This window comes from Phocoena phocoena, chromosome 15 (assembly GCF_963924675.1).
Source record: "Phocoena phocoena chromosome 15, mPhoPho1.1, whole genome shotgun sequence".
NCBI classification, from domain to species: domain Eukaryota; kingdom Metazoa; phylum Chordata; class Mammalia; order Artiodactyla; family Phocoenidae; genus Phocoena; species Phocoena phocoena.
In genome coordinates this window covers 77,089,590-77,114,503 of record NC_089233.1, presented here as the reverse complement: position 1 = coordinate 77,114,503, position 24,914 = coordinate 77,089,590, and the positions used below count along the sequence as shown (strand labels likewise).

Sequence of the window (24,914 nt, the reverse complement as noted above, 5' to 3'; positions counted from 1 at the left end):
ACTAAACAACTCTATGGAGCTTGGGGAAAGGTGATAAAGAGATATGTATTTTTCTGAAGCAACCGTCAGATTCAACTTCAAAGAGTCACAAGTCCTGACTGTTTCCAATGGAACTACGCAGAGAGCCTTAGGAGGACTAGAACTCGCCACCCGGACCATCCCCCTCCTCCCGGTTTTGGTACGTTCCGACGCGTCCTCTTCCCGTGCCGCATTGACGTCATTCCGCTTCCGGCGCCTGGCGCAGCTCTGCCATGGCCTCCGGGGAAGCGAGTGGTCTGTGTACTAGGTCTCCGCGGGAGCCAGAGCCGCGCACCCCGCGACAAGACAAGTATTCGGTGCTTTTGCCCACCTACAACGAGCGCGAGAACCTACCGCTCATTGTGTGGCTGCTGGTGAAGAGCTTCTCCGAGAGGTAGCGCGCCCGGCCGCCCTCCTAGAGGAATGAGATGAGCTGGCTTTCCCGGCTTGGGTGTCGGCAGTTGGCTGCGAGAGGCGGCCCCCTGCCTGGCTTCTCTTCTGTCTCCCGCTGGAAGCCTTGGGGAGGAAGCCACCCTACGAGGAAGGAGGCGGATACTTCCCGGGTTCTCTCTGTGTTTCGGGTTCTTATCTCTGCCCTTGGGTTTTGTGACACACTCCTTTATTATACACTCCCTTATACTCCTCACCCCGCTTTTTTCTTAGAAGGGTTGGCCCCCTTTTATTTGTTTTATTTTATATTTGGCATGCGCCCGCAGCATATGGGATCTTAGTTCCCGGACCAGGGATCGAACCCATGTCCCCTGAGTTGGGAGCTCAGAATCTTAACCACCGGACCGCCAGGGAAGTCCCTAGCCACCCTTTTAATTACTGCGAGGCCGAAAGCCTGACCTCACTCCTCCCTCTATCTAGGTGGTTAGGATCTGCGGCAGGAGCCAGGACTCTCAGTGAGGCCGCTCACTCCCGCCCGGGTGCTGAGGGCTTATGTAAGCATGAGGTTTGGGCTCTGTGGGTTAGGGAGCTGCTGCTGGGCTGGACATCCTTTCTGGAGAGGGTAGAAGGGCAGATTCGCTGCTGGTTGTTTGATGTGATTGTTAGAAACAGAGATTTTGGAGTTGAATTTGAAAGAGTTATACAGTTTTTTTTAAACTTCAGAAAATCGTCGTATCAGTACGAAGTAACTTGTTTTACGGTTGCACCAATGGGATCATGTGTAAATCTTTGAAGATCTTTCCGTATCAGCACATACAAACTTCGCAAATTATTGTGAAAATTGGGTAATATCATATGGCTGTGTTCTAATTTTTCTAACCGGGTCATATCAATGAACACGGCTTATTTCCAGAGTTTTTCTGTTTTTCTCTTTTGACTTTAACTTTACAAATGAGAATAGGAACTTTGTGCACAACGTATTTAACAGCATTGAGAAAAGTGCTTGACACGTAAGAAGTGCTCCTTACACATTCTTACTTTTACTAGTATACCGTGGATAAAGTCTTTGTGGCGTAATTGCTGAGATAGAGATGTGCTTAGATTGATACTTAATGATAAATTGCTCTCAAAAAAGATAGTACCGGCTTAGGACTCTCCAACATTCATCAGAGAGGGCCTGTTTCCCCACCAACCAGCCAGTTTTATTAAACCTACATTGTTGGAAATGTTAATTGGTGAAAGATACTGCTGTTTTGATTATAATTCTTTGAATGAAGTAACTATCCTCACATTCACGGCTTTTCAAAGTTTTTTTATCCATAGCTTTTAACCCTTTTTTCTTTAAGTTATATTTTGATTTCTCAAGCTCTTTCCAGATGAGAGAAATTGTCATGTAGCTGATCTTGTTGAAGCTTGTCTTCTGATTATACGATATTTTTTGCTCTATTCTTTAATTTTTTTATGTAGTGCAGTTTATCTTTCAGTAGTTTCTGGGTGGATTTTTTTTAATCAAAATGAAGTTTAATGGCGGAAACAGCTATTTTCTTTTCAGACGGCAGTCAAGTAATCTAAAGTTTTCTCAGCTTGATTCCTTTAACTACCTCACCCTCGGTGTGGGTGCTTTGAAGTGGAGAGGTCAGTAATTTTGCTTATGAATGACTCCATTTGTTTATGAAGTATATCTCTTTCAGAACAACAACTAGAATTAACATCTTAACTTTTTTTTTAAGTGTTTATTGAATGTGTTACAATATTGCTTCTGTTTCATGTTTTGGTGTTTTTTGGCCACGAGGCATGTGGGATCCTAGCTCCCTGACCAGGAATGGAACCTGCACCCCCTGCACTGGAAGGCAGAGTCCTAACCAGTGGACCACCAGGGAAGTCCAACATCTTAACTTTTTCTGTCTTTACGAGCCAAATTTAATGCACTGTTGGAAACTGAAGTCATCTTATCTACTCTTAGAAGATAGGATGGGTTTTGCTTTCTTCCAAGTTTGCTGGGGCCGACTTTTTTAAGCTTTTAACAATAGAATGTGTTTTCTGGTTGATTTCCTCGCATTTGTTTCTTCAAGCAGGACCAGAGGAAGCAGAATGTTGTGTTTCGGGGGTTTGTCTGTATCTCCTTTTCTTTCCCCTTAAGTTTCCCAATAAAGTTAACAAAAAGAATGTTTTCTTTAAAGGGAGGTGGGGAGAGATGTGATGGTGATCACAGGTACATCCAAGTATTGTGCTGGCTTGTTTTTAGAATAAAAACTGTCACATGAAGTTAATGGGAACAACGAAAAGATGTTAATTTTGAAGCACTGACATCTTTTGTCATTCTATGCTCTTTTGGTTTTGGGGGGGTTTTGGGGTTTTTTTTGTTTGTTTTTTTTGATAGTGTGGGATAATGGGTATAACTGTTTGAAATAGTGATGTAAAAGACTGTCACCATTCTCAAGTGGGTTTTTTGAGGGTGAAATTAAATCAGATTTATTTATTCATGGATTAAATTAAAAAGAATAATCACCCAGAGCTACTCAGCTGACTTGATATCTTTAAATATATTTTTGAAATATTTTATGTAACTAAGACTTGATATTAAAGTTCCACAATTCCATTTCCCAAGTAGGTATAAAATTTTATATGATATCCTATCGTATATATGATCACTATAATTTTTTTAACGAAAGAGTATGTTTTCTGTGAGAATTTTAACATCTCAGGACTGTATAGCATTTTCCAGCAACGTACGTAATTGGGAGGTGACATAGTAAATATTTGACATTTATGTCATTTGATAATTAAAGTTTTCCTTGGTGCTTAACATGGCAATAAATTTCCACTTATACTGGGGAGGAATTAGTGATTTTAAAATCATTTTTTCATTTGAGACTACTGTCTCCAAGCAGTAGTTTAAATTTTTAAAAATTTAAATTTTTTTATTTTAGTGGCTTCAACTATGAAATTATAATCATAGATGATGGAAGCCCAGATGGAACAAGGGATGTTGCTGAACAGTTGGAGAAGATCTATGGGTCAGACAAAATTGTAAGTCATTTTTCTATCATATCAGTTATGTTTATATTGGGGAAAGATGATGGATGAACAGTGCTTAAATTCAGTCTGTCTAGAAACTGAAAAAGTTAAAGAGCAACTTATACACTTGGGGTTTAGATGCATTTTCATTGTGCTTGAGATTTTACATGTCTTTGATATGTTGAGTCAGTGGTAGGTTTACAGCAAGATAGCCTTTGGATGAACTCTGTTTTTATGTCTGACTCTGCAGATCAGTTTCCTTGAAGGGCAGAATTAAAGCATGATACTGAAATGAGAAGGAATATTGGTAGAGCTAGGTTGCAGTTAGTAATGTGTCTTGTTCTTTAGCACTCCCTTTCTCTAGGTATTCTCATACTGTCAGTAGAGAATCCTGCCTACAGCTAGCTTGTAGCTGGGAAAGGTGACTGATTGTTTTCATGTGAAACATGATTTTCCAGAGAACTTGGCATTTTTATTTTTATCTGTAGAACAGTCTTGTGGAAGTATTTAAATTGACTTTCTGAGTCTTAAACTTTAGATATTCCCACTGTGCCTTAAAGCCTGTTGTTCTTCTACAGGAGTAACTTAGGCAGATGTAGAGTTCATTTTGTAATAGCTTTGTAATTTTTATTTTTGATCAGTGTTTTGGCTTTATAAACGTTGGAGCATACTTGTGAGATCACTTCAGCTAATTCTTGGGCCAAAAGCATACATTAAATCCAGGTTTAATTAGAAAACACATTCTAGGCTTTGGGTATTTTGTAATTTGTATAGACCAGAATTTCTCAATCTCAGCACTACTGACCTTGGGACCTGATAGGTCTTTGCTGTGAGGGACTGTCGTGTATGTTGTAGGATGTTAGGATCATCCCTGGACTCTACCCACGAGATGCAGCAGCAGCCCCCCTCCTCAGTGTGGCAACCAAAAATACCTCTGGATAACATCAAGTGTCCCTCCCTTTGTGGGCAGAATTGTCCCTCTTCCCAACAGAGAACGATTGGCATAGGAATAAAGAAGTCTCTTGGAATAGCCAGGACCTGGAAGCAACCTAAATGTCAATCAACAGAGGAATGGATAAAGAAGATGTGGTACATATATATACAATGGAATATTACTCAGCCATAAAAAGGAACGAAGAAGTCTCTTGGAGAATCTTTATTGATATTTGCATTTCAAGAAATGGCAATTAAGCATCATAAAGAATAGGCTTGGGCTTCCCTGGTGGCGCAGTGGTTGAGAATCTGCCTGCCAATGCAGGGGACACAGGTTCGAGCCCTTGTCTGGGAAGATCCCACGTGCCGCGGAGCAACTAGGCCCATGAGCCACAATTACTGAGACTGCGCGTCTGGAGCCTGTGCTCCGCAACAAGAGAGGCCGCGATAGTGAGAGGCCCACGCACCGCGATGAACAGTGGCCCCCACTTGCTGCAACTAGAGAAAGCCCTCGCACAGAAACGAAGACCCAACATAGCCATAAATACATACATACATACATACGTACGTAAATAAAATTAAAAAAAAAAAAAGAATAGGCTCTGGGTCCAGATATTCTTGATTAGTCCCAATAATGAAATAATTTCTGTGCAGTTGCAGGAGATCTTAGTTGGTGAGAAGCATTTAAAGAAATGTGTTACTCTTATATACATGGTAAATCTATCCTGTACTAGAGGTTCTTTCCATCTCACAGACGAGCAATTCACAGAACTAGCACACCTCAGTCATCTCTGAATGTCTCCAGATGTACAAGTGTACAGAGGAGATAAAAACTGAGATTTTCATCCTTCTAGCAGTGACTTCCGATAATGCTAGGTTCATATTTTTGGCCAACAGTTCCTCAGTTTTTATTAAGTTCTGGGCCAGGGCTGATTCACATAATGTATAGAATACTTTCATTATGCACTTCCATTTAATCTGGGAACATCAACCTAACAGTGTTTTGAATACTTCTGTCATAGAACCTCAGCCTTGAGGTGTGATTGATTGATCTTAAGGAATGCCTGATGAATTGATCTCAAATTCTAAAACAACATGGTCTTCAAAGGGTTCCACTTTTCCCATCATCCAATATAATGTAAAATAATGAGGAAAAAATAGCATTTACTATCGTGATTTCCGTGTGGTACCAGGGAAATTCCCTATTCGTTCATTATTTTATCACTTTTAGGTCATTTAAACCAGAAAATTACGTGTGTGCACGTGCGCACGCGCCAATAACAAGCTATGCCAGGGAGGGCACTTGCTTGCTTTTTAGGTGACATATATATATTTAGTTGGGGGAAAAATTAGGAACCACCTTACAATACCTCAGATAAAATATTCACAGATGCTTTGTTAGCCTTTCAAACTGGCTGAAATGAATATTTTAGAAAAAAAGCTAAAGAAAAAAAAAATTTAACTCTTGAGGTGAGGAAACAGACTAGAGATTAAGTGACTTTCCAAGGGTACATAGGTAATTAATAAATGGCAGGAGTGGGACCGTAGAAGAATTGGAGGCACATATTCTGAACTGTTAACAGTGATCACAGGGCGGGGAGGTATGAGATTTGGAGGGCTTCTATTATGTTTGATGTACATGGCTTGTTTCATCCCCCAACTTGAGATCAGATAGACTCATCTATATTTTGTCATTATTTATAGTTTAGTATTTTTTTTTTTTTTAGTTTAGTATTTTTAAAAATTGTTTTGATAATGAAGTGTAACACACATTCATTACTTTTTAAATGTCAAGCATAACTATAGGATTGAGAGATCTGACTACTTAAAAATATTTGGTTCATCCCCAAATACCAAAATATTTTCTCTGACAAAGAGATCAGTATCCTAATCAAATGTACAGAATAAATATTCATAAAAACAAGAACTACAGGGCTTCCCTGGTGGTGCAGTGGTTGAGAGTCCGCCTGCCGATGCAAAAAAAAAAAGAACTACAGATGGTCAAAAGTGAAAAAAATATGAGCCTCACTGATAAGAATTGCAAAATAGAGTACGATTAGCCTTTTCTTAGCTGCAGATTTATTTTTATTCTTTCTCCCAACCCGTTTTCTAGAGTACGGTAAAACAGATCCACTCAAATGGTGTTGATCCTAGTGGAAATTGATATAGTTTTCTGAAGTGTCACCAAGATTTTCTACGATAAAGATTTTTACAAAGTAAGTTTTTTGTCAAACAGATCATAGTGTCGTATGGTATTTTTCTAAGCAGTTGTGGTAAGCATTCTTCAGGGTATGTGCCCTGTACCCTTACACGCACTTCCTGTGAATTCACAGCTTCTTCTGATGACGGCTGAGTGAAGTGAGCTCTGTGTGCCCATTGCTGCCCCGGGGTCACACAGCAAATTAGCAGGGGGGTTCCATAGTCATCTACTAAGCCATCCTGCCTCGTGTAAGAAAAAGCAATCATACTGATGTGAGGAGGGAAAAAAAAAGGAGAGGGGTGGAATTAGCAGTCTGAAAGTAAAGCACAGGAGATGAAACAATTTGAACTTTTTATTACATAAGAAGTAAACAAGTATATTTTTTTTTTTTTTTTTTTTTTGTGGTACGCGGCCTCTCCCGTTGCAGAGCACAGGCTCTGGACGCACAGGCTCAGCTGCCATGGCTCACGGGCCCAGCTGCTCCGCGGCATGTGGGATCCTCCCAGACTGGGGCACAAACCCACGTCCCACATCAGCAGGTGGACCCTCAACCACTGCGCCACCAGGGAAGCCCAACAAGTATATTCTTGTCAAATGTAAATATTACCAGTAAAACTGAATTGGCCTCTGATGAGCATTTCTTGATCTGCATCCCAGTCCCTTCTCCAGGGGGAGACCCCGGCCCACATTTTGGTATATGTTACCCCAGACCTTTTTGTGCACGTGTGTGTGTGTCTACGTCTATAGAACCAGGTAATGTGGTTTTATATGTGTGTTTTTGTTTTTGAACAGAAATGCGGTCTTCCCGTGTCATTCTGTTTTTTTTTTTTGCGGTACGCGGGCCTCTCACTGTTGTGGCCTCTCCCGTTGTGGAGCACAGGCTCCGGACGCTCAGGCTCAACGGCCATGGCTCACGGGCCCTAGCTGCTCCGCGGCATTTGGGATCTTCCCGGACCGGGGCACGAACCCGTGTCACCTGCATCGGCAGGCGGACTCTCAACCACTGCGCCACCAGGGAAGCCCTCTGTTACTCTTTAATTATACCTTGGTCATCTTTTGTCACCAGATTACCTCATTCTTTTAACTGCTCCATGGTACCCTATCTATGTAACGTGGTTTGCATTTTATATAAACTTTTGAACGTTCTGAAAATTATAAATAACAAAATTATCCTTTGAAAAAAAGATTTTTAGCTAAAACATACAGTTATAGAAAATCTAAGATGAACTTTAAAGGATTTGCTTTTTCAGGGCAAATACCAGCTGAGGTCAGTATTTTGTCAGTAACAGTCAAGCACAAAATCAAAACCTGACATGTCTGGTTTGATTTTGTTCAGTGAATAGTAATTATTATAGATGATTGATTGAATGTCTAGTTCTCCTCTATATAAAAACTCATGGGCTTCCCTGGTGGCGCAGTGGTTGAGAGTCCGCCTGCTGATGCAGGGGACATGGGTTCGTGCCCCGGTCTGGGAAGATCCCACATGCCGTGGAGTGGCTGGGCCCATGAGCCATGGTCATTGAGCCTGCGTGTCCGGAGCCTGTGCTCTGCAACGGGAGAGGCCACAACAGTGAGAGGCCTGCATACCACAAAAAATAAAATAAAATAAAATAAAAATAAATATAAAAAAAAAAAAAAAACTCATGGGGTAGGAATGTATTTTATCATCTTTGTTCCTCACCTAGACCTATAGCAGCTTGCATGTAGTTTTTAAAAAAAAGAGAAAATCTATCCTGCTTAAATTAAACTGCAAATACTTTGGAGATTGCAGTCTGAGGCAACCTGCTTACCCACTGGCAAGTGCCGGGGGGCGGGGGAGGGGGGAGGATAAGAAATGCTCAGTAGTTAGTCTACTTGAGCCCCCTACCTCAGAAACTTAGCGCCAAAACCTTGGCATTCTACTTTTCCAGAAATTTAGAGAAAAAAGGAAATAACAACTAAGTCAGTGTTTATATATGAAGCAAGAAGTGTAGAAAGACTAATTGACAAACTGTAAGGAGAAAGAATTTAATCTTAGGAATATAACCTGAAATCATGTCATTGGACCAATAGAGAATAAGATGAGGTCATCCAAGCATGGAGTCAAGATAAGTGGATGGAGTATCAACATTTAAAATCACAAAGGGAATTGAGAAAACAAGCATGGCTATCAAATATTCCAAAAAGGTATAGAATAAGTGAGTTAAATACTCAGTTTTCCTAGGAAGGAATCAATAGATATTGCTTAAAATGATAAATCAAGTAATAGACATAAAAAAATGGTTTTTTTGGTGGATAGCTCTGGGGTGCGTCAGGGGGCGGAGTTTAAGATTTGGTCTGTGGGGTTTGAGTGAAAGAATGTTACTTTTCCGTGAAAGCTATTAAATTATTTGATTTGTTACTAAATGCTTTTTTTACTTTGGCAAAAAATGTTAAGCATATTCTGCTTTAAGGTCTAATAAATGCAGCTGTATTTCTGTTAAAATGAGTGAGCACTTATTAAAAAAGAGTTTTTATTAGTCAGATTTTCGATTATTTGTGTTAAAATGCCATTTCTTATTCTTACAGCTTCTAAGACCACGGGAGCAAAAATTGGGACTAGGTAAGTAGAACCTCTCACCCCTCATGCCTGCTCCTTGCCTTGGTAAGATTATCCAGTGTGTATTTCCCCAGTATGGAACAGGGCCAAAATACAGTCACCTCCTGTGATGGTTTTTAATGATCTTAATGATATTCAGATGGTTTAACTTGAATTGCCTGTATGAGGCAAAGCCCACTTAGGAAAACAGAAACCACTGTAATTCTTTCAATATAGGGAATTTAATACAGAGAATCTAGTTACACAGGTGAAGGAATTGCTGAGAAGCCAAATGGAACAGTGGGGCTACTCAGAGATTAGTAGCAGCTGGAGCTCACTACCGCTCCTGGGCTGGAGCAACAATGGAGGAGATGGTGTTTTTAGAGCCGGGAACCTGGGCTGCCCAGAGGAGCTAGAATGGTGGAGTCAGGGATGCTTGGCAGAAGTGGGAGCCATGGATGGAATCTGGTCCATGCTGGGAGGCAGAGTAAAGGGGAGGACACTTGGACTTTTCCCCTTCTCCTTGAGATCTTCCTTCTTCCTGTGCCTCCCAAAGCTGCTTGGAAACCAGTTGACAAGAAAACAAATATAGTACCCTGCAATATAGAACAGAGAAGGGATCTAAGGGCAAACATTTAGACCAGCACACTCCCTTAGCTGTAAGTCTTTTGAACAGTTCTTGAAGTTACAAGTTTTTAAAAGGTGTTTATTTTTTTAAAAGGAAGCTTTTCCAGCTTTAAAATGTAAGGGGTTATAGAAAAGCTCAGATGAGGTCAGTCATTCTAAGATGAAAATCTTGAATGCCTTTATTTCTATTGTTGGTCACAGCTGCTTTATGTTGAAAAGTGGTATAATTTTACTGAAAAATTGGGAGAGCATGGAGGAAGCACAGTTCTTGAGAATTGAGTATCTGCTGTCCTGAAGACCCTCAGTTTCATGGCATGATCAAATGTTCTGAATATCTGAATCCAGAAGGTTCTTTGGGATTGAAATAATCTTGAAACTGCCATGAAAGCCACCAAGAATTACTAACCCGTCAGTGGAAATCCAGAAAGCTGTGGATAGTCATGTTTTTTAAAAATTAATTAATCTGGTTGGCTCTTAGTTGCAGCAGGCAGGCTCCTTAGTTGTGGCTCGCCAGCTCCTTAGTTGCGGTTTGCAGGCTCCTTCGTTGCAGCATGCGTGTGGTATCTAGTTCCCTGACCAGGGATCGTACCTGGGCCCCCTGTGTTGGGAGCGTGGAGTCTTAACCACTGCGCCACCAGGGAAGTCCCTGGATAATTACTTCTTAACAAAAGAAGTCAGAAGAGTTCTGCCTTTCTAATAAGATACTGTGGTGATTTGGGGCTAGAGAATGCAGGAATTCCCATATCCTGTCCCTGACCAGTCACCCTTACCTGCCAAGTCCCCGAGGAATATTTAAGCATGAGGGTGGCTAAGTAATTGCTAGTTGCACCTTTGGCACCAGATACAGGGCCCTAGTGTACCAGCCTTACAGTGTAGAAGACACTCACTGTGTAGCTTTTGTGGGACAGGGGTGATGGGCTGAGCAGAAGCAGAGAGACTGGTTAGGTAGGGATCCAGGCATCAGAAGATGGTGCCCGGGACTAAAGTGAAATTGGAGACGAAAGAATGAAATTGAGAGTTTTGTTTTTTTTTTAAGGGCTTCAAATGCTTGGCCTTTTTATTTATTTATTTATTTATTTTTGGTTGTGTTGGGTCTTCGTTTCTGTGCGAGGGCTTTCTCTAGTTGTGGCAAGCGGGGGCCACTCTTCATCGCAGTGCGCGGGCCTTTCACTATCGCGGCCTCTCTTGTTGCGGAGCACAGGCTCCAGACGCACAGTCTCAGTAGTTGTGGCTCACGGGCCTAGTTGCTCCGCGGCATGCTCTGCTTCCCAGACCAGGGCTCAAACCCGTGTCCCCTGCATTAGCAGGTAGATTCTCAACCATTGCACCACCAGGGAAGCCCGAGAGATGTTTTTGATGGAGAATAACAAATCGGACGTTAGAGGACTAATGTATGCTTTTCAGAGGTGCTTAGCAATTTCTTCCCTGTTCAGATATATACCTAAGCATTTCTGGTGATTTCCTTTAATGGATATAAATATTTTCATTTTTAGGAACTGCATATATTCATGGGGTGAAGCATGCCACAGGAAACTACGTAATCATCATGGATGCTGATCTCTCACACCATGTGAGTGGTATATTTCTTTAGAGGCTATTTATGATAGTCTTAGCCTGTTTTACTGACCTACTCTTTATTCTTTCTAAATTTCAGCCAAAATTTATTCCTGAATTCATTAGGTAGGTATTTCTAATATTTGAAAGAATTATTCAAATCATTTATCTTATATTGATTTTGTACTTATTTTCATTTTTCATTCATTAAAAATACTCATGGTATTTTAAGTTTGCTATCAAAAATGAAACCAAGGTATAGCTTTGAGACATGTAAATATTTAGTTACGTGACTAAATGATATCTTTTAGGAGCCCTGAGAGGAGTAATCAACAGATAATTCCTTTGTTCCCTAATTCTTACAGACTACAGAAAAATATGAAAAGCAGCTTCCCTGTTAAATGGAATTAAGCCCTGCATCGTAAGAGCAGAACACTATGAATACCTGGGGTTTATTCCAGGAATGCCAAAATCAGGAATCGGTCAAAAAAATTCATTTATCACATTAACAAAGAAAGCAGCATGACTGGGGACTTCCCTGGTGGTCCAGTGGCTAAGACCCCACACTCCCAATGCAGGGGGCCCAGGTTGGATCCCTGGTCAGGGAACTAGATCCCACATGCATGCTGCAACTTAGCGTTTGCATGCCACAACTAAGGAGCCTGCTGGCCGCAACTAAGGAGCCTGTGTGTTGCAACTAGGACCTGGCACAGCCAAATAAATAAATAAATATTTTTTAAAAAGAAAAGAAAAGCGTGATTAAGTCTATAGATGGTAAAGCGTATTTGGTAAAATTCACTAGCCATTGCTAATTAAAATTTTAATGTAGAAATAGAAGGAAACCATACTGAAGGAAAACATACTGAAGACAACCTGGTCCTAACACAAAGGTCTTACTTTTTGTTTTTGTTTTTTTTTTTGGCCTCACTGCGTGGCTTGCAGGATCTTAGTTTCCCAACCAGGGATTTAGTCCAGGCCCTCAGCAGAGTCCTAAGCACTGGACCACCAAGGAATTTCCCCACAAAGGTCTTATTAAATGGTAAAATGTTGAGTCATTTCCAATAAACTCATTAATGATTATAGGCGTACCACCTATCATTAAACATGGAGATTTTAAGTAATGTTGTAACATAACAGTTTAGTATATATTGGTAAAGGATACAAAATTACATTTATTTGCAGGTAATGTAACTATATTTTTAGAAAACCCAAGAGACCATGATACCTCTCAGAATAAGAATTTGGAAGCTGTTCTGAATGTAAGCTAAATACACAAAAACAGAATCAGATCAGGTCACTCACCTATTTAGAACACTTCCAGGAGTTCCTGTGAACACATGGGGAAAAATCCACACTCCTTTACTTGCCCCTCAAACCACCCGTGATGTGGCCCCTGCCTTGTATTCTGAACTCATCTTATGCCCCTCCCCCTTGCCTGAAGTGCTCTTTCACTGCTCCTAATGGCCAGCTACTCCTTGTTTGATCTCTGCATAAAAGTCACCTCAGAAATACCTTCTCTGCTTAGATCACCAATACACAAAAGCTCCTTTGACCTGATAAGGCAGTAGAACCAGTGGAGTAGAAAAGTCGTCCAAATGGCTAATAAACCTAAGAGAAGATATTCACCCTGGGATGTAGTCAGGGAAATGCAATTAAAATAACCGTGTGTTATTATTAGTTTTTCAAAATTAAAGACATATAGAACAATACATCCAGCACCAATAAGATGATAGAAAATGAACATGGATATTGCTGGAGGAAGTATGAGTTACTACAGCCTTTTTGGAAAGTAATTTCTGGTGATATCTGTTAGAATTAAAAATACTCATAAGCATTGCTTTAGCAATTCTGTTGAAAGCTCAACAGCTTTTTCTAATTGCCAGCTAATTTATTTTTTTCTGCAGGAAGCAAAAGGAGGGTAATTTTGACATTGTCTCTGGAACTCGCTACAAAGGAAATGGAGGTGTATATGGCTGGGATTTGAAAAGGAAAATAATCAGGTATATATGTATGTGCTCATGATTTCTCTATTTTTTTTTTTAGTGTAACTACTAGAAATATGTTTTTAACAGGTATTTGGATTAAATTACCATGCTGCCTTGGAGTTTGTGGGATCAGATTGTAACTTCCAGAAAGTATTCCCAGATAGCTTCTTACCCACAGTTTTTCCTGTTAGAGTATTGTATTTTGGATGGTTTTCACTTGGGAAAAATTTGCATAAACCTTTGAACCTTTCGTAGAAATGGTTTAATTCAGCACAGTTTGTTCTGCTGGACCTTCAGCTTTGATTTAAGTGAACTATTCATCTATATTTTTGGACTAAATATGTAATTTTTTCCATATATATTTTTCAATAATTTAAGACACTTCATGATTTCAGCTTTTACTAAGCAGCATAAAGTAGTGAGGCTTTGGAGGCGGACCTGGGTTAAAATCCTGATTGTGTCTTTTAATTACTTGTGTCCCCTTGCATTTTACCTTTTCTAGGCTTTACTTTCCTCATGATAAGATGGAAATAAAACAAACTGTTTCAGTTTTCTATTACAGTGTAACAAACCATCCCAAAACTGAGTGACTTCCAGCAACAATTTATTGTTTCTCACAGTTCTGTGGTTTGGCTACTGGTTCCTCTGCTGACTTCACCTGGGCTCACTCATGCAGTTTCCTTCAGCTGGAGGCTCCAAGATGGCCTTATTCATATGTTTGGCAGTTGGTACTGGTTGTTGGCTGGGCCATCTCAGTTCTCCTGCATGTGGCCGCTTACCTGGGAAGCTAGATCAGCTTCTTTACATGACATCCTAAGGGCAGCACCCAAAAGTACCAAGGCTGCAACTGCAAGGACTCTTGAGTCCTAAGCTCTGGGGCTAACACCAAATTAATTTTTGCTCAAAGCAAGCCCATAATCAAGGGGTGGGGAAATAGAATCCACCTCTTGATGGGAAGACCCACAAAGAATTTTTGACCATATTTAGTCTATGGCACCTAGGTTGTTGGGAAGATGTGTTTCTATCTCTAAAGGATCTATATAGCTTATTGCTTTTTGTGTAACAACATAACTTTATATAAATTCTTACTGATAGTATTTTTTATCACCCACTTCATTCCTATTGAAGGTTCTGTTAGGTTAATGTCACTTTTGCCTCTTAACTCTTAAACCTTGGGCAAGTATTTCAAACATGTAAGAGCCTCGGTCTCCAGTGAAATGAAGGGTTCGGATAGCTCAGTGGTTTTCAATCCTCCTGAGCTTTGAAGTCATGTAGAGGGAAAATTATACACAACTGCTCCCTGTTTGTCCTCCCTTTCTTGTGCGCACACATACTGCAGACCACCTGAGTGGCTCTCCAGAGGTGGTGCGAGAGCACCAGTATTTTTCACAGGCTCCCAGATGATTCTGTTGTGCAGCCAGGGTTGAGAGCAACAAATCAGTGATCTCTCAGGCCTCTCTGAATTGTTCATTAAAGCTACTATTTAAAATCAGGGAGTCCCAGTCAGAGACAATTTACAACGTTTAGTTGGATCATTTAGTTGTTTTGAGTTGTATCTGTCATTAGTTGTTAATGTCTGCACTGACTTTATAGTATAAACTCCTGAGAAAGAGTCTGTATCACTTGCTCAGGGTCTCATTTGTATGGTCCAGAACCAGAATTGAACCCAAGTCTGTCTGACTCTTGCTGCATTTTAATTAAAAGACCCCAATTTTAAAATGCATTACCTTAAATAAATGTACAAATATATACATACAGACATGCGCACATACACATAAATACATATACACTCACATTCCTTTGATTACACCCATTTTGGTGGGTAAACTATGTCCTGGAATTTTTTGGTAGCTATTTGAAGGAAAATGTTTCTGTTAGCCATTATGCCAGCTATATCCCTAACCATGTTATTTATATGAAATAGACACTCCTGGGACTTCCCTGGCAGTCTAGTGGTCAAGACTCCACACTTCCAATGCAGGGGGCTTGGGTTTAATCCCTGGTCTGGGAACTAAGATCCCACATGCTGTGGGGCACGAGGGGGTGGGGGGGGAGGGAGGGAGGGGAAGGAGAAGAAGGAAGGAAGGGGGGAAGGAGAAGGAAGGAAGGAAGAAGGAAACACTCCTAAGGAGTGCCTTGATGGTTACCCTGGCTTTGCAGAGAAACTGTTTTCTCCAGGCTGCTTCCCCTGCTGCCCTCCGCACCCCCGCCAAAAAAAAAAACCACCTTTTTTCTGAATCTGAACACTCTAAAATAATCTGAGCCCACTAAAATATAGCTGCAGTACCAAAGTCATTTTTTCCAAGTGTACTTCACATCTTTTTGAAATGTTAATAATAGCTATTAGTAATAGATTACAGTTGATTGATACCTAGTTGTGTTTGAAGCACAGATCCTAAAGTCATTGTTATGGACTGAATGTTTCTGCTAGAATTCATGTGTTAAAGTACCTTGTGCAGGGAGTGTTGGTATTTGGAAGTGGGGTTTTGAGAAGGTAATTAGGTTTAGATGAGGTCCTGAGTGTGGGGCACTTTTGGTGGGATTAGTGCCCTTTCAAGAAGAAACCAAGAAAGCTTGGCCTTTCTCCTCCTACCCCCACCCTCAGCCCCTCGGCCCACCTCCACTTGAGCACACAGCAAGAAGGTACCATGTGTAGGCTAGGAACAGGATCCTCACCAGGAACCAAGTCTACAGCACCTTGATCTGGCACTTTTCAGCCTCCAGAACTGTGAGAATTGAATATCTGTTGTTTAAGCCACCCAGTCTATGGTATTTTGTTATAGAAGCCCAAGCAGACTAAGAAAGTCTCAGAATGGAACTTTTGGTCAATTTCCAGAGATTGCCAAAAACCAAAACCTTCTCCCACCTGCACACCTTTAAAAAAAAAAAAAAGCCATTTTAATGCAAACTGACCTATTACCGAGTTGGAAACTGCCATCACTTGGTGATCTGAATCTGAAAAAGGAACTCCAGATCCCTGATAGATTACTTTTGTTGTCTTGACAGATGTTTGTAATTCTAAATCATGACTGTTGGCAAATATGCGAGTCGAGTTAAAAAATCTATTACCATTCCCACCTAGAGTTTGGAAGAATGAGTGTTTTATGGTCACTTCTACATGTCACATTCCAAGAATAAAAATCCCTATTTTCTGAAAAATGAGAACTACCAGATCTCCTTTCACTGATTTCTGTTTGTTCCATAGAATTAACGTTTTTGTGAAATAGTGTTGCATTTATGAAGTCAGTGTAGCATTTTTAGCACTCTACACTTGGGTGTATTTCTTTTGTTTAGAAATTGTACTTTATAAATAAAATCTTTTATTTGGCAGCCGTGGGGCCAATTTTATAACTCAGATCTTGCTGAGACCAGGAGCGTCTGATTTAACAGGAAGTTTCAGGTACAGTGAAAACCTGTGATTGTGTGTATTCTACTATTTACAATTTCTTGCCTAAATTTCTTGCTTTATAATGACTTAAAGAAATACTTTTCGTTTCTATCCCATTTTTGTTCTGGAACGCTAAAAAAGACAGACTGAAGTTGGTTAGGAGCTGCTAATGAAGCGTAAGCATCTTAAGGGAAAACATCGTACTTTTTAGAGAGTATGGACGACAGGTTCATGTGCTTGTTAACAGTGGTATCGCTGCTCAGCCCTTGAGGGGCCTGAGGTGACCATAGACTGCTCATTCAGGACATTACTGAGATGGGCTTCAAAAGCAGTGCCTCTTCCAGTAATTTTCTGCAGCTTATAGCATTGTCCACAGAAAAGTTTAAAATCTTTAATATTTATATAGAGCTTTTTCAGTTTCCTTATTCTCCATGTTTTTTATTAAAAAAAAATTCTTGTTTAAATGGAGCGAAGCCTCCTGCTAGGTCCTTGGGGGTTTTTTATTTTTGTTTGTTTCTGGGGGTGTGTGTATTATCTCTGAAACTATAAAATTTCTGTTCATCTGCTTTAAGGCTGAGACCCATGCATTGGTTAATACTTTCTATTACTTGGCATTTGCTTCTATCCATTAAATAATGTTGATTCTTCCATACTTCATTAGAACACACAAACACACAAATTTAGGAGCTGGTTGTTGAAGGTTAACTAGTTCCATTAGTGCAACTGCAAGTCTGTTGGATAGCAGTTCAGAGATAGTAAGACAGAGTCAAAAGTGAAGAGAGGAGCCATCGCAAATTAGAGGTCAGATAATGAAAATGAAACCACTCTAGAATTAAAATGTAAATTATTTTGAAAGCACAATTTGGTGTATAAAAGATAGATAGGAACCCCATAAATACATCTCTTCAGTTCCACACTTCGAGGCAAATGAATAATGTGTTATAAAGATCTCTGATTTCCAGAGGAAAAAAAAAGATTGTAATTAAAAAAAAAAAAAGATACTGTGGTGGAGGAGACAGGGTTGGCAATGAAGAGAAATAAATCTTACAAAGTGACTCTTACGGGAATAAAGTGACTCTTACAGGGAAAGAATTCGTAGCCTAATCCTAGTTTTAAAGGTACTGCTGAAACGTTATTCCATTATCCCACCATCATAGTTCTTCCCATAATCCCAGACCTCCCTCCCCTACTTAACATCATTTGACACATATCTTTAGTTTCTACTGCTAAAATCCCAAAACATGAAAAGGTGCCTGAAACACAGTAGGTTCCTCAATAAACATTTGTTATTGAATGATTATTACGACCATCAGAATCTCCTTTCTTCACATTTATTCCAGACTTACCCTTTTGAGTTCTGATGGAGACTGTGTGGGTAAAGGAGTGCATACCACTAATCCCCCTCAGGTTCCTCTAAGGACTGTGCTTTAGCCTTATAGCCACCTAAAAGCTTGAAAAACAAAAGGTGGGGTAACCTGAAAGGAAGCCTGAGAAAATATGTGAGTTCCAGGTATAAAGCCCTCTGGCATTATAGATCCAGGTGGCTTTAACTACCAAGAGAACAAAGTTACGGCCTCACCTAGCTTTCTCCGAAACAAAAACAGCAAGAAGAAAGAGGTAGGAGTTGCTGCCTTTCTACTCACTGAGGCTCAGGGTTTTTTTGTTTTTTAACCTCAGTGACTCTGAAAATAGGGAGCTCCTGAAGAACGTGACTGAGTTCACCCATAGGACTTCCCAGCTCCCGTCTTTCTTTGTAAATCTGATGAGCTCTGCCCTTGGCCTGCAGTCCATCTAAAGTTAGGGTGTGCATTCGCCCAGTTTAAGTGTCTAACTGTGACCTCAGTTGCTGATATCTGATTCCCACCAGGATTGCCTCATCCTGTGATCCCTACTTCCTGTCTTAACCTAGCTTAACCAAGCTCATCCTAGAGGGACTTAGTTTATCTCAGGAATTTATTTAGATCTCAGGAAATAGGAACTTTATAGACATTTATGAGGAAATGCCTGTTAACTACTTCTTTCTTGTTACCTAGTTTATATTATTGCTTCATCATCTGTCAACTCTGTTGTTCCAGTATTTGAAACAGTTTCTCCCCTTTCAGCTTTAAAAATAAATTAAGAAAATAAAAACTACAAACGATGGGGGGGTTCTCCACAGGATTCACTTTATCACCATATTTTTATAATTTCTGATAGTGTGATAGGAAGATAATTCTCTAAAAGATACTAAGAATTCATTTTCAGAATCGTCCCAAATTATTTACCAAATATTTTTATGGCCTTCCCAGTTCAGGACAAATGTATCATAATCATCAACTGTGAGAACTTTTCTATATACAAATGGCTGGTGAAAGTTTAAGGTTTTATAAATACCAGTGAACTTTTTGTAAGGTCAGGATACATGTAGGCATGTATGTTTATCCAGGTGTTCATATACATTTTAATTTCTTACAGGTTATACCGAAAAGAAGTTTTACAGAAATTAATAGAAAAATGTGTTTCTAAAGGCTACGTCTTCCAGATGGAGATGATTGTTCGGGCGAGACAGCTGAATTATACTGTTGGCGAGGTATGGTAAATAGTGTTATACTCCTCATAAAGAAACAATAGGGTTATACTCTTTATCATAAAAAGGTTAATTTTCATAAACTACTAAAAAAATGTGGAAGGCTTCCAGGTGTCCACGCAAAAGGGTGAAAATTAACATTTCTTTAAAATTAATATATTTGTCTTACCAAGATTTAAAGCATAACAGAAGGCAGCATTCCCTTTTAAATAAATAAAAGTTACCGGTATCTTCTTTCTCCTTTCCCTTTCTTCTGACCACTCAGCATTATGGGATGAGTCTGCTGCTTTTCCCCTTGTCTCAGCCATCAGCCACCCTACTTAAAAATGAGTGGTGAATCCCTTTTGCCCGTTGCCTATGAGTAAATGAAAAGGGCAAGAATTGGGGGAGCAGAGGGGATTTGTAATATTTCCAGCCGGCTAGTAAGTTCTTAGGGAACACTCTCCTTGTTTAACAATAATATTCAGAGCAAGAAAATAGCTAACTAGAATGTTACTACTGTTGTGGAAGTTATAAGATTTTTAACTTAGTGCTAAAACAGTAACAGCTAAATTTGATGGACTACTGAAAAAAATTAGGTGAAAGGCCATTTTACTTTGGGCATATAATTTTTCTTGGAAGCTTGAGTAAACCAACTTAATATTCAGGATCAATGCTTTTCAAAACAGTTGTAGCTTTGGCTGGATGACCTATTTTTAGATAGTAAAATGCATGTTTAATTTTGAAGACTTGGCGGTGTACACAGTTGCTGTAAGAATCCCATAATTCGGATTTACCTTGAAGGACTTGCTATCAGCGGACTAATCTTGTTTCTGTTGTATGAGTAATTGTTGTATGCCTGCTATGCTTGCTTTCTAATATTTTTGAAGACTCACTTAACATATATTTTTTTAACTAGGTTCCAATATCATTTGTGGATCGTGTTTATGGTGAATCCAAGTTGGGAGGAAATGAAATAGTCTCTTTCTTGAAAGGACTATTGACCCTCTTTGCTACTACATAAAAGAAAGTTATTCATTTATACTTAATCATGTTCATTTCAATTTAAACATAAAAGAAGCCTGGTTGCTGATTTTTATAAAATGTATTCTTAGAACATAAATCATAAGGTAAGGTAAATTTCATGCAAATCTTTTTTCCTGAGAAACTCCATTTTACATGTCAAATTAAATTAGAAAAATGAGCAGCGTTCTCAATTTTCGTTTACATTTTGCTGTACTAAGACCTATAAATAAATGTATATGAAATTTTTGCATAAAAATGCTTTCATTAGCGTATGCAAATGCAGGATTTCTTACATGGGGAAGATTTTGAAATATTCTTTATAAAAACTGTGTTCAGGGGCTTCCCTGGTGGCGCAGTGGTTGAGAGTCCGCCTGTCGATGCTAGGGGACATGGGTTCGTGCCCTGGTCCGGGAAGATCCCACGTGCCGCGGAGCGGCTAGACCCGTGAGCCATGGCTGCTGAGCCTGCGTGTCCGGAGCCTGTGCTCCGCAATGGGAGAGGCCACAACAGTGAGAGGCCCGCGTACCGCAAAAAAAACCAACCAAACAAACAAAAACTGTATTCATAGCTCTGGATTCATACCTAATACATGTCAGAAGTAAGAGGAGTGCTAATTATATTCATGAAATACACATATGATACATGGCTGTTTCTATATGAACTAAAAAAGAAATACACACCTCTGGCCCCCCCGACCTTTTTTTTTTTTTTTGGCTGTGCTGTGCAGCTTGTGGGATCCTAGTTCCGCAACTAGGGTTGAACCGGGGCCCCCGGCAGTAAAAGCGCCGAGTCCTAACCACCGGACCACCAGGGAATTCCCAGCTGTAGTAATTTTTAAACAACTATGTTTTTTTCCTCAAAATATTTTTCATGTTATTTCAGGACCCTTAACAAAGCATACATCTTTAGTAATATGACTAAATCCCCTGTAGCTCTTCTGTTGAGAAAACCGTTCTGCCAGTTGAAATGTTCAGTAAAGCCCTCAGAAATATTCTATTTACCTACCTTAAGTGGGTATTGCAAAAAAGATTAATTTCCAAGTATAGCATAGCTTTTAGATCACGCAGTGTCTTTTAAAATTTTGAGTAAGGCATACTTTGAGCAAATAAGCTTAAGATCAAATTGACTTTCCTTAGCAAGTGAAAGGAAGGGGCATCTCTAAGTCATTTAATAAGCAGATTCAGTGAACAGTATTCCTACTGCTGCATTTTCCTGGCTTAATTTGGCTGCTGAAGAAACTTCAAGTCTGATTTTTCCATTTGCATTTCTAACAGATCCTACCAGAAATGAATACCAGAGTATAAAACCTTTGGTGTCGTTTTGAACATTACCAATTCCCATAGTTGAATCCATAGGACACATTCTAATAAGGGCCTCTACTATTCTGTTTCCCTTTTATGCAGAGCTGAACAGCTGGCCCACCATGGACCCCTCTTCCTTGGGGAAGTGACTTCTCTCATCACTACTAACAACTAGAAAATTTATTACCACTGATGTAAAATAATTTTTTCTGAGTGTTTAGATTCTTTCTCGTCTGAGCCCAAAGTTAAATTTTCATTGTCAACTCTGTGGAGCAGAGATTAAATAACCACCTCAGAGAGCCCACTATAAAATACTGTCTTCTCAGACCTCACTAGGGTAGGTACCTTTTGCCTTTGTTTAGTCTTTTGGTTCTTATTCCCACAATCATTACAACACTATCATTATTTACAGTAAATTATTTGAGCAGTGAAAACTTTCACCATTTGGAAGTTATTTAGAAAAGAATCTGGACTATTTAGATAGATTTTTGTAGTAAATCTGGTGACTTAAACACTGTAAAATCTTTTTAAACATTTACATGTGAATCCAGCATCCCTTTTTACTTTGTAAATGGGGCCAAGGATGAAATCCAGATGTTCTCCCTTTGTATTGGTATTATCTCTGTATGAAATCGAAGTATATCTAAGGAAAACTAAATTTAAAATTATTTTGCTTATTTCATATTAGTTCTTGCCTGTCTTCTGCAACATGGAATTAGCTTCTTCATCTTTGTTTCTCTAAATTGAATGTTTTGGGTCCCCTCCTCCTTTTTACAACTTTTTTCAGCTGTTTTCCCTTGAAATACTGATTTGGCTTTTAAAGATATAGTTTATCACAATTTCAGAAATTAACGGAATACTGTGTTGGATGAAACAGCTTGTTAAACCTGCTAACTGAAGCCTTAGACATTGAGCTATATGTAACCAAAATTTGTTCTGTTTTCAGTAAAGTCAGATTTTTTGCGGATGTTACGTATGGTTTGAAACTATTTTAACATGAAATTTAGAGAAACAGCAAAAGATAAGTGTAAGATGTACAGAGCACATCTTAACAGTTTGGTTAATCCTTCACAATTGACATTTATTACTTTTAAGTATGTCTAGCCAGTGATAGACACTCATATGCACTCAACTATAAAAGGTGGATTCAAGAATGTTGAGAACACAATGTGTTGGTTGGGGTTGACCTAAATTTACAAAGGCCCACGTTGTGTCCTATGCTGTCCAAATTGCGGGAGCACTAAAAGGCTTGGGACTACAGTCTGGTTTTTAAGGATCTTGTGGAGGCCCACTGGCAACATCATTTCACATCCTTGGGCTTCACTAGCCCAGTGGCCTCAAACGCTAGGCCAAAGAGAAGAGTCCATCACTGATTCGGAAGAATGTCCAGTCCCAGGGCAACAGCCGGCCTTCTGTAAAACGCAGGCCTGTCCACTGAATAGCGCACCTCACCCGCAAGGGGTCAAGCATCCATGGGGTTGGGTCTCATCTCAAGTGGGTGTGTGAAGCACGAGGCCCTCACACCTCATTTAAAGCAGGAGGTGTCGGGCATGACCGGCCAGGTGTGTCTGCCCTTCCGGCTGCTGCCCAGCCCGAGAGCGCGGGCTTCCCAGCACGTGGAGCCGCGGGGCTGCGCGCACGCCCCCTCCCACCAGATGTAGTCCAGGCCCAGCTGGGCCCGCGCAAGGATCCCCAGCGCGGCCACCTGACTGAGTGCAGCGCGTGCTGCGGCCCTCCGCTTGTGCCTCCGCCGCCGGCGCTGTGGCCAGAGGAAGGCGCCCGCCGTGCACACGGGCCATGGAGGCGCACTGCGGCCATTATCCGCGGCGCCTCCTAGTGGGTCAATGGCAAATCCTCTTGGTTCTCGCGAGAGCTCCCCCTCAGTGGGGATTATATAATGTCCCTTGGGTGGGGGTGGGGGTGCTGATGCCACCCTCCCTCAGAAAAAGTTAGTAGCAAACACAGGTGGGAGTAAGAGTTGTCTATGGTGGGGGGAGGGTACTATCCCCCACTGCCCCCCTTAGTTAGCTGGACAATGAGTCCTCTTATGCTAATGAGATACTTACGTCACTTCCGCTCTTTCTCGGCCGCCATTTTGGCTAGGGCAGGTTCGGGGACTCGCTCCGAGGCGCTTGTATTGTCTGCTGAGGGGAGACGCGGGATCAGCCCCCCTCCCCCGCCCGTTGCTGCCGCCGCCTCCGCCGGCCCGGTCTCCCCTCCGCCGCCCGCCGGGATCCATGAACTGAACTCCCGCCCCCCCGGCCGCCGCCATCTTGTGCCCCCTCCCCCTCCCGCGGGCAACGCTAAGGGGGATTTTGGCGTCTCCTCAGACACAGCTCCCTCTCTCGGTCCCCGCTGCTGAGGAGTGAGAGGAGCGCGGCCGTCGCCGCCCGCCTGCCCGCGCCGGTGAAGCCGCCTCTCCCACACCCTCCGTCTCCTCCCTCCGCCCCTCCTTTGTCTGCACCGCTCGACGACGCTGCCGCCGCCGCCCGCGCGGGGACTGGAGGGAGCCGCTCGCGCCGCCGCCGCCGCCCGCCGCTCTGCTGCGCCCGCCGCGCCCCCCGGCAGCAGCCGCGGCCGCGGCGCGAGCCGGACCCCGCCGAGGCCGCCGAGCCGGAGCGCGACGAGGCCCCGGGCGCGCCCTCGCCGCCGCCAGCGTCGTGCCGCCGCCATCCGCCCGCCGCCGCCGCCGCCCGGCCCCCGAGCACGCCGGCCCCGCGCGCGCCTCGAGGCCGAGTCAAGGTAAGCCCGGCGACCGCCGCGCGCGGACCCACGGCCGGCCCCGCGGGCGCATTATTGTTGAGACCGCCAGCCCTCCGGCCGCACACGCTCCTTTGCATAGTCCGGTGCTGACGGAGCACCCGCCCCGGCGCGGACCGCTACCCGGGCTCTTGCTCCGCGGTCCGGGCGCCTCCTCCTGCAGCCCGACCCCCCTTCCCCGCCCCGTGAGCCCGCGGAGGCCAGCAGCCGCCCTGGCCGCCGGAGCTTTTGCGGCTAGTGGCATCTCTCTCCACCCCGCCCCCAGCAAGAATCGAGCTTCTCCCATCCCTGGAACTACTCCCGCCCCCCGCCCAAAATGAGCCCCCCACGCACACCCCCAATCCCTGGGACGAGCCTTCTGCCAGGTCTACCCACCTTTAGTCGGGGGAGGGGGGAATAGATTGGGGGGCGGGGAACATGCATGGCACGGAGTGAAAGTCTTTGCTTCCCCTGTGCAATCCTTCCTCCCCAACAAGCCAGCTCCCCTCCTATCCTGACCACGGAGTCCTCCACCACCCCCTTTTCTCAATCGCAGCTGCCTGGTCAGCACGACCTCTTGCGAGCATTCTGAGCCCCAACTTTGCAGTAAGATGGTAAAAAATGGAAATCCAG

The 24,914-nt window shown here is 42.0% G+C and overlaps 2 protein-coding genes across 2 annotated transcripts in view; both read left to right on the top strand.

Moving 5' to 3' along the window:
• Positions 1 to 246: 246 nt before the first annotated feature.
• DPM1 (dolichyl-phosphate mannosyltransferase subunit 1, catalytic) lies at positions 247 to 20,497 on the top strand. The gene is made up of 9 exons (XM_065892103.1): positions 247 to 412; positions 3,339 to 3,438; positions 9,107 to 9,140; positions 11,237 to 11,313; positions 11,398 to 11,423; positions 13,202 to 13,297; positions 16,614 to 16,682; positions 19,125 to 19,239; positions 20,135 to 20,497. Exons 1-9 carry the CDS (start codon positions 252 to 254, stop codon positions 20,237 to 20,239), a joined length of 783 nt encoding a protein of 260 aa, XP_065748175.1. The 5' UTR covers positions 247 to 251; the 3' UTR covers positions 20,240 to 20,497.
• A 3,139-nt stretch (positions 20,498 to 23,636) lies between these two features.
• ADNP (activity dependent neuroprotector homeobox) overlaps positions 23,637 to 24,914 on the top strand; it is a 30,926-nt gene continuing 29,648 nt past the window's right edge. The window contains exon 1 of the mRNA XM_065892798.1: positions 23,637 to 24,284. The gene's annotated coding sequence lies outside the window, so the exon portion shown is untranslated. The remainder of the gene's footprint in view (positions 24,285 to 24,914) is intronic.

Coding starts and splice junctions, on each gene's coding strand:
- DPM1 (XM_065892103.1), top strand. CDS start 252: ATGGCCTCCGGGGAAGCGAGTGGTCTGTGTACTAGGTCTCCGCGGGAG. Junction 11,314..11,397: donor ATGCTGATCTCTCACACCAT/GTGAGTGGTATA, acceptor TCTAAATTTCAG/CCAAAATTTATTCCTGAATT. Junction 16,683..19,124: donor GATTTAACAGGAAGTTTCAG/GTACAGTGAAAA, acceptor AATTTCTTACAG/GTTATACCGAAAAGAAGTTT.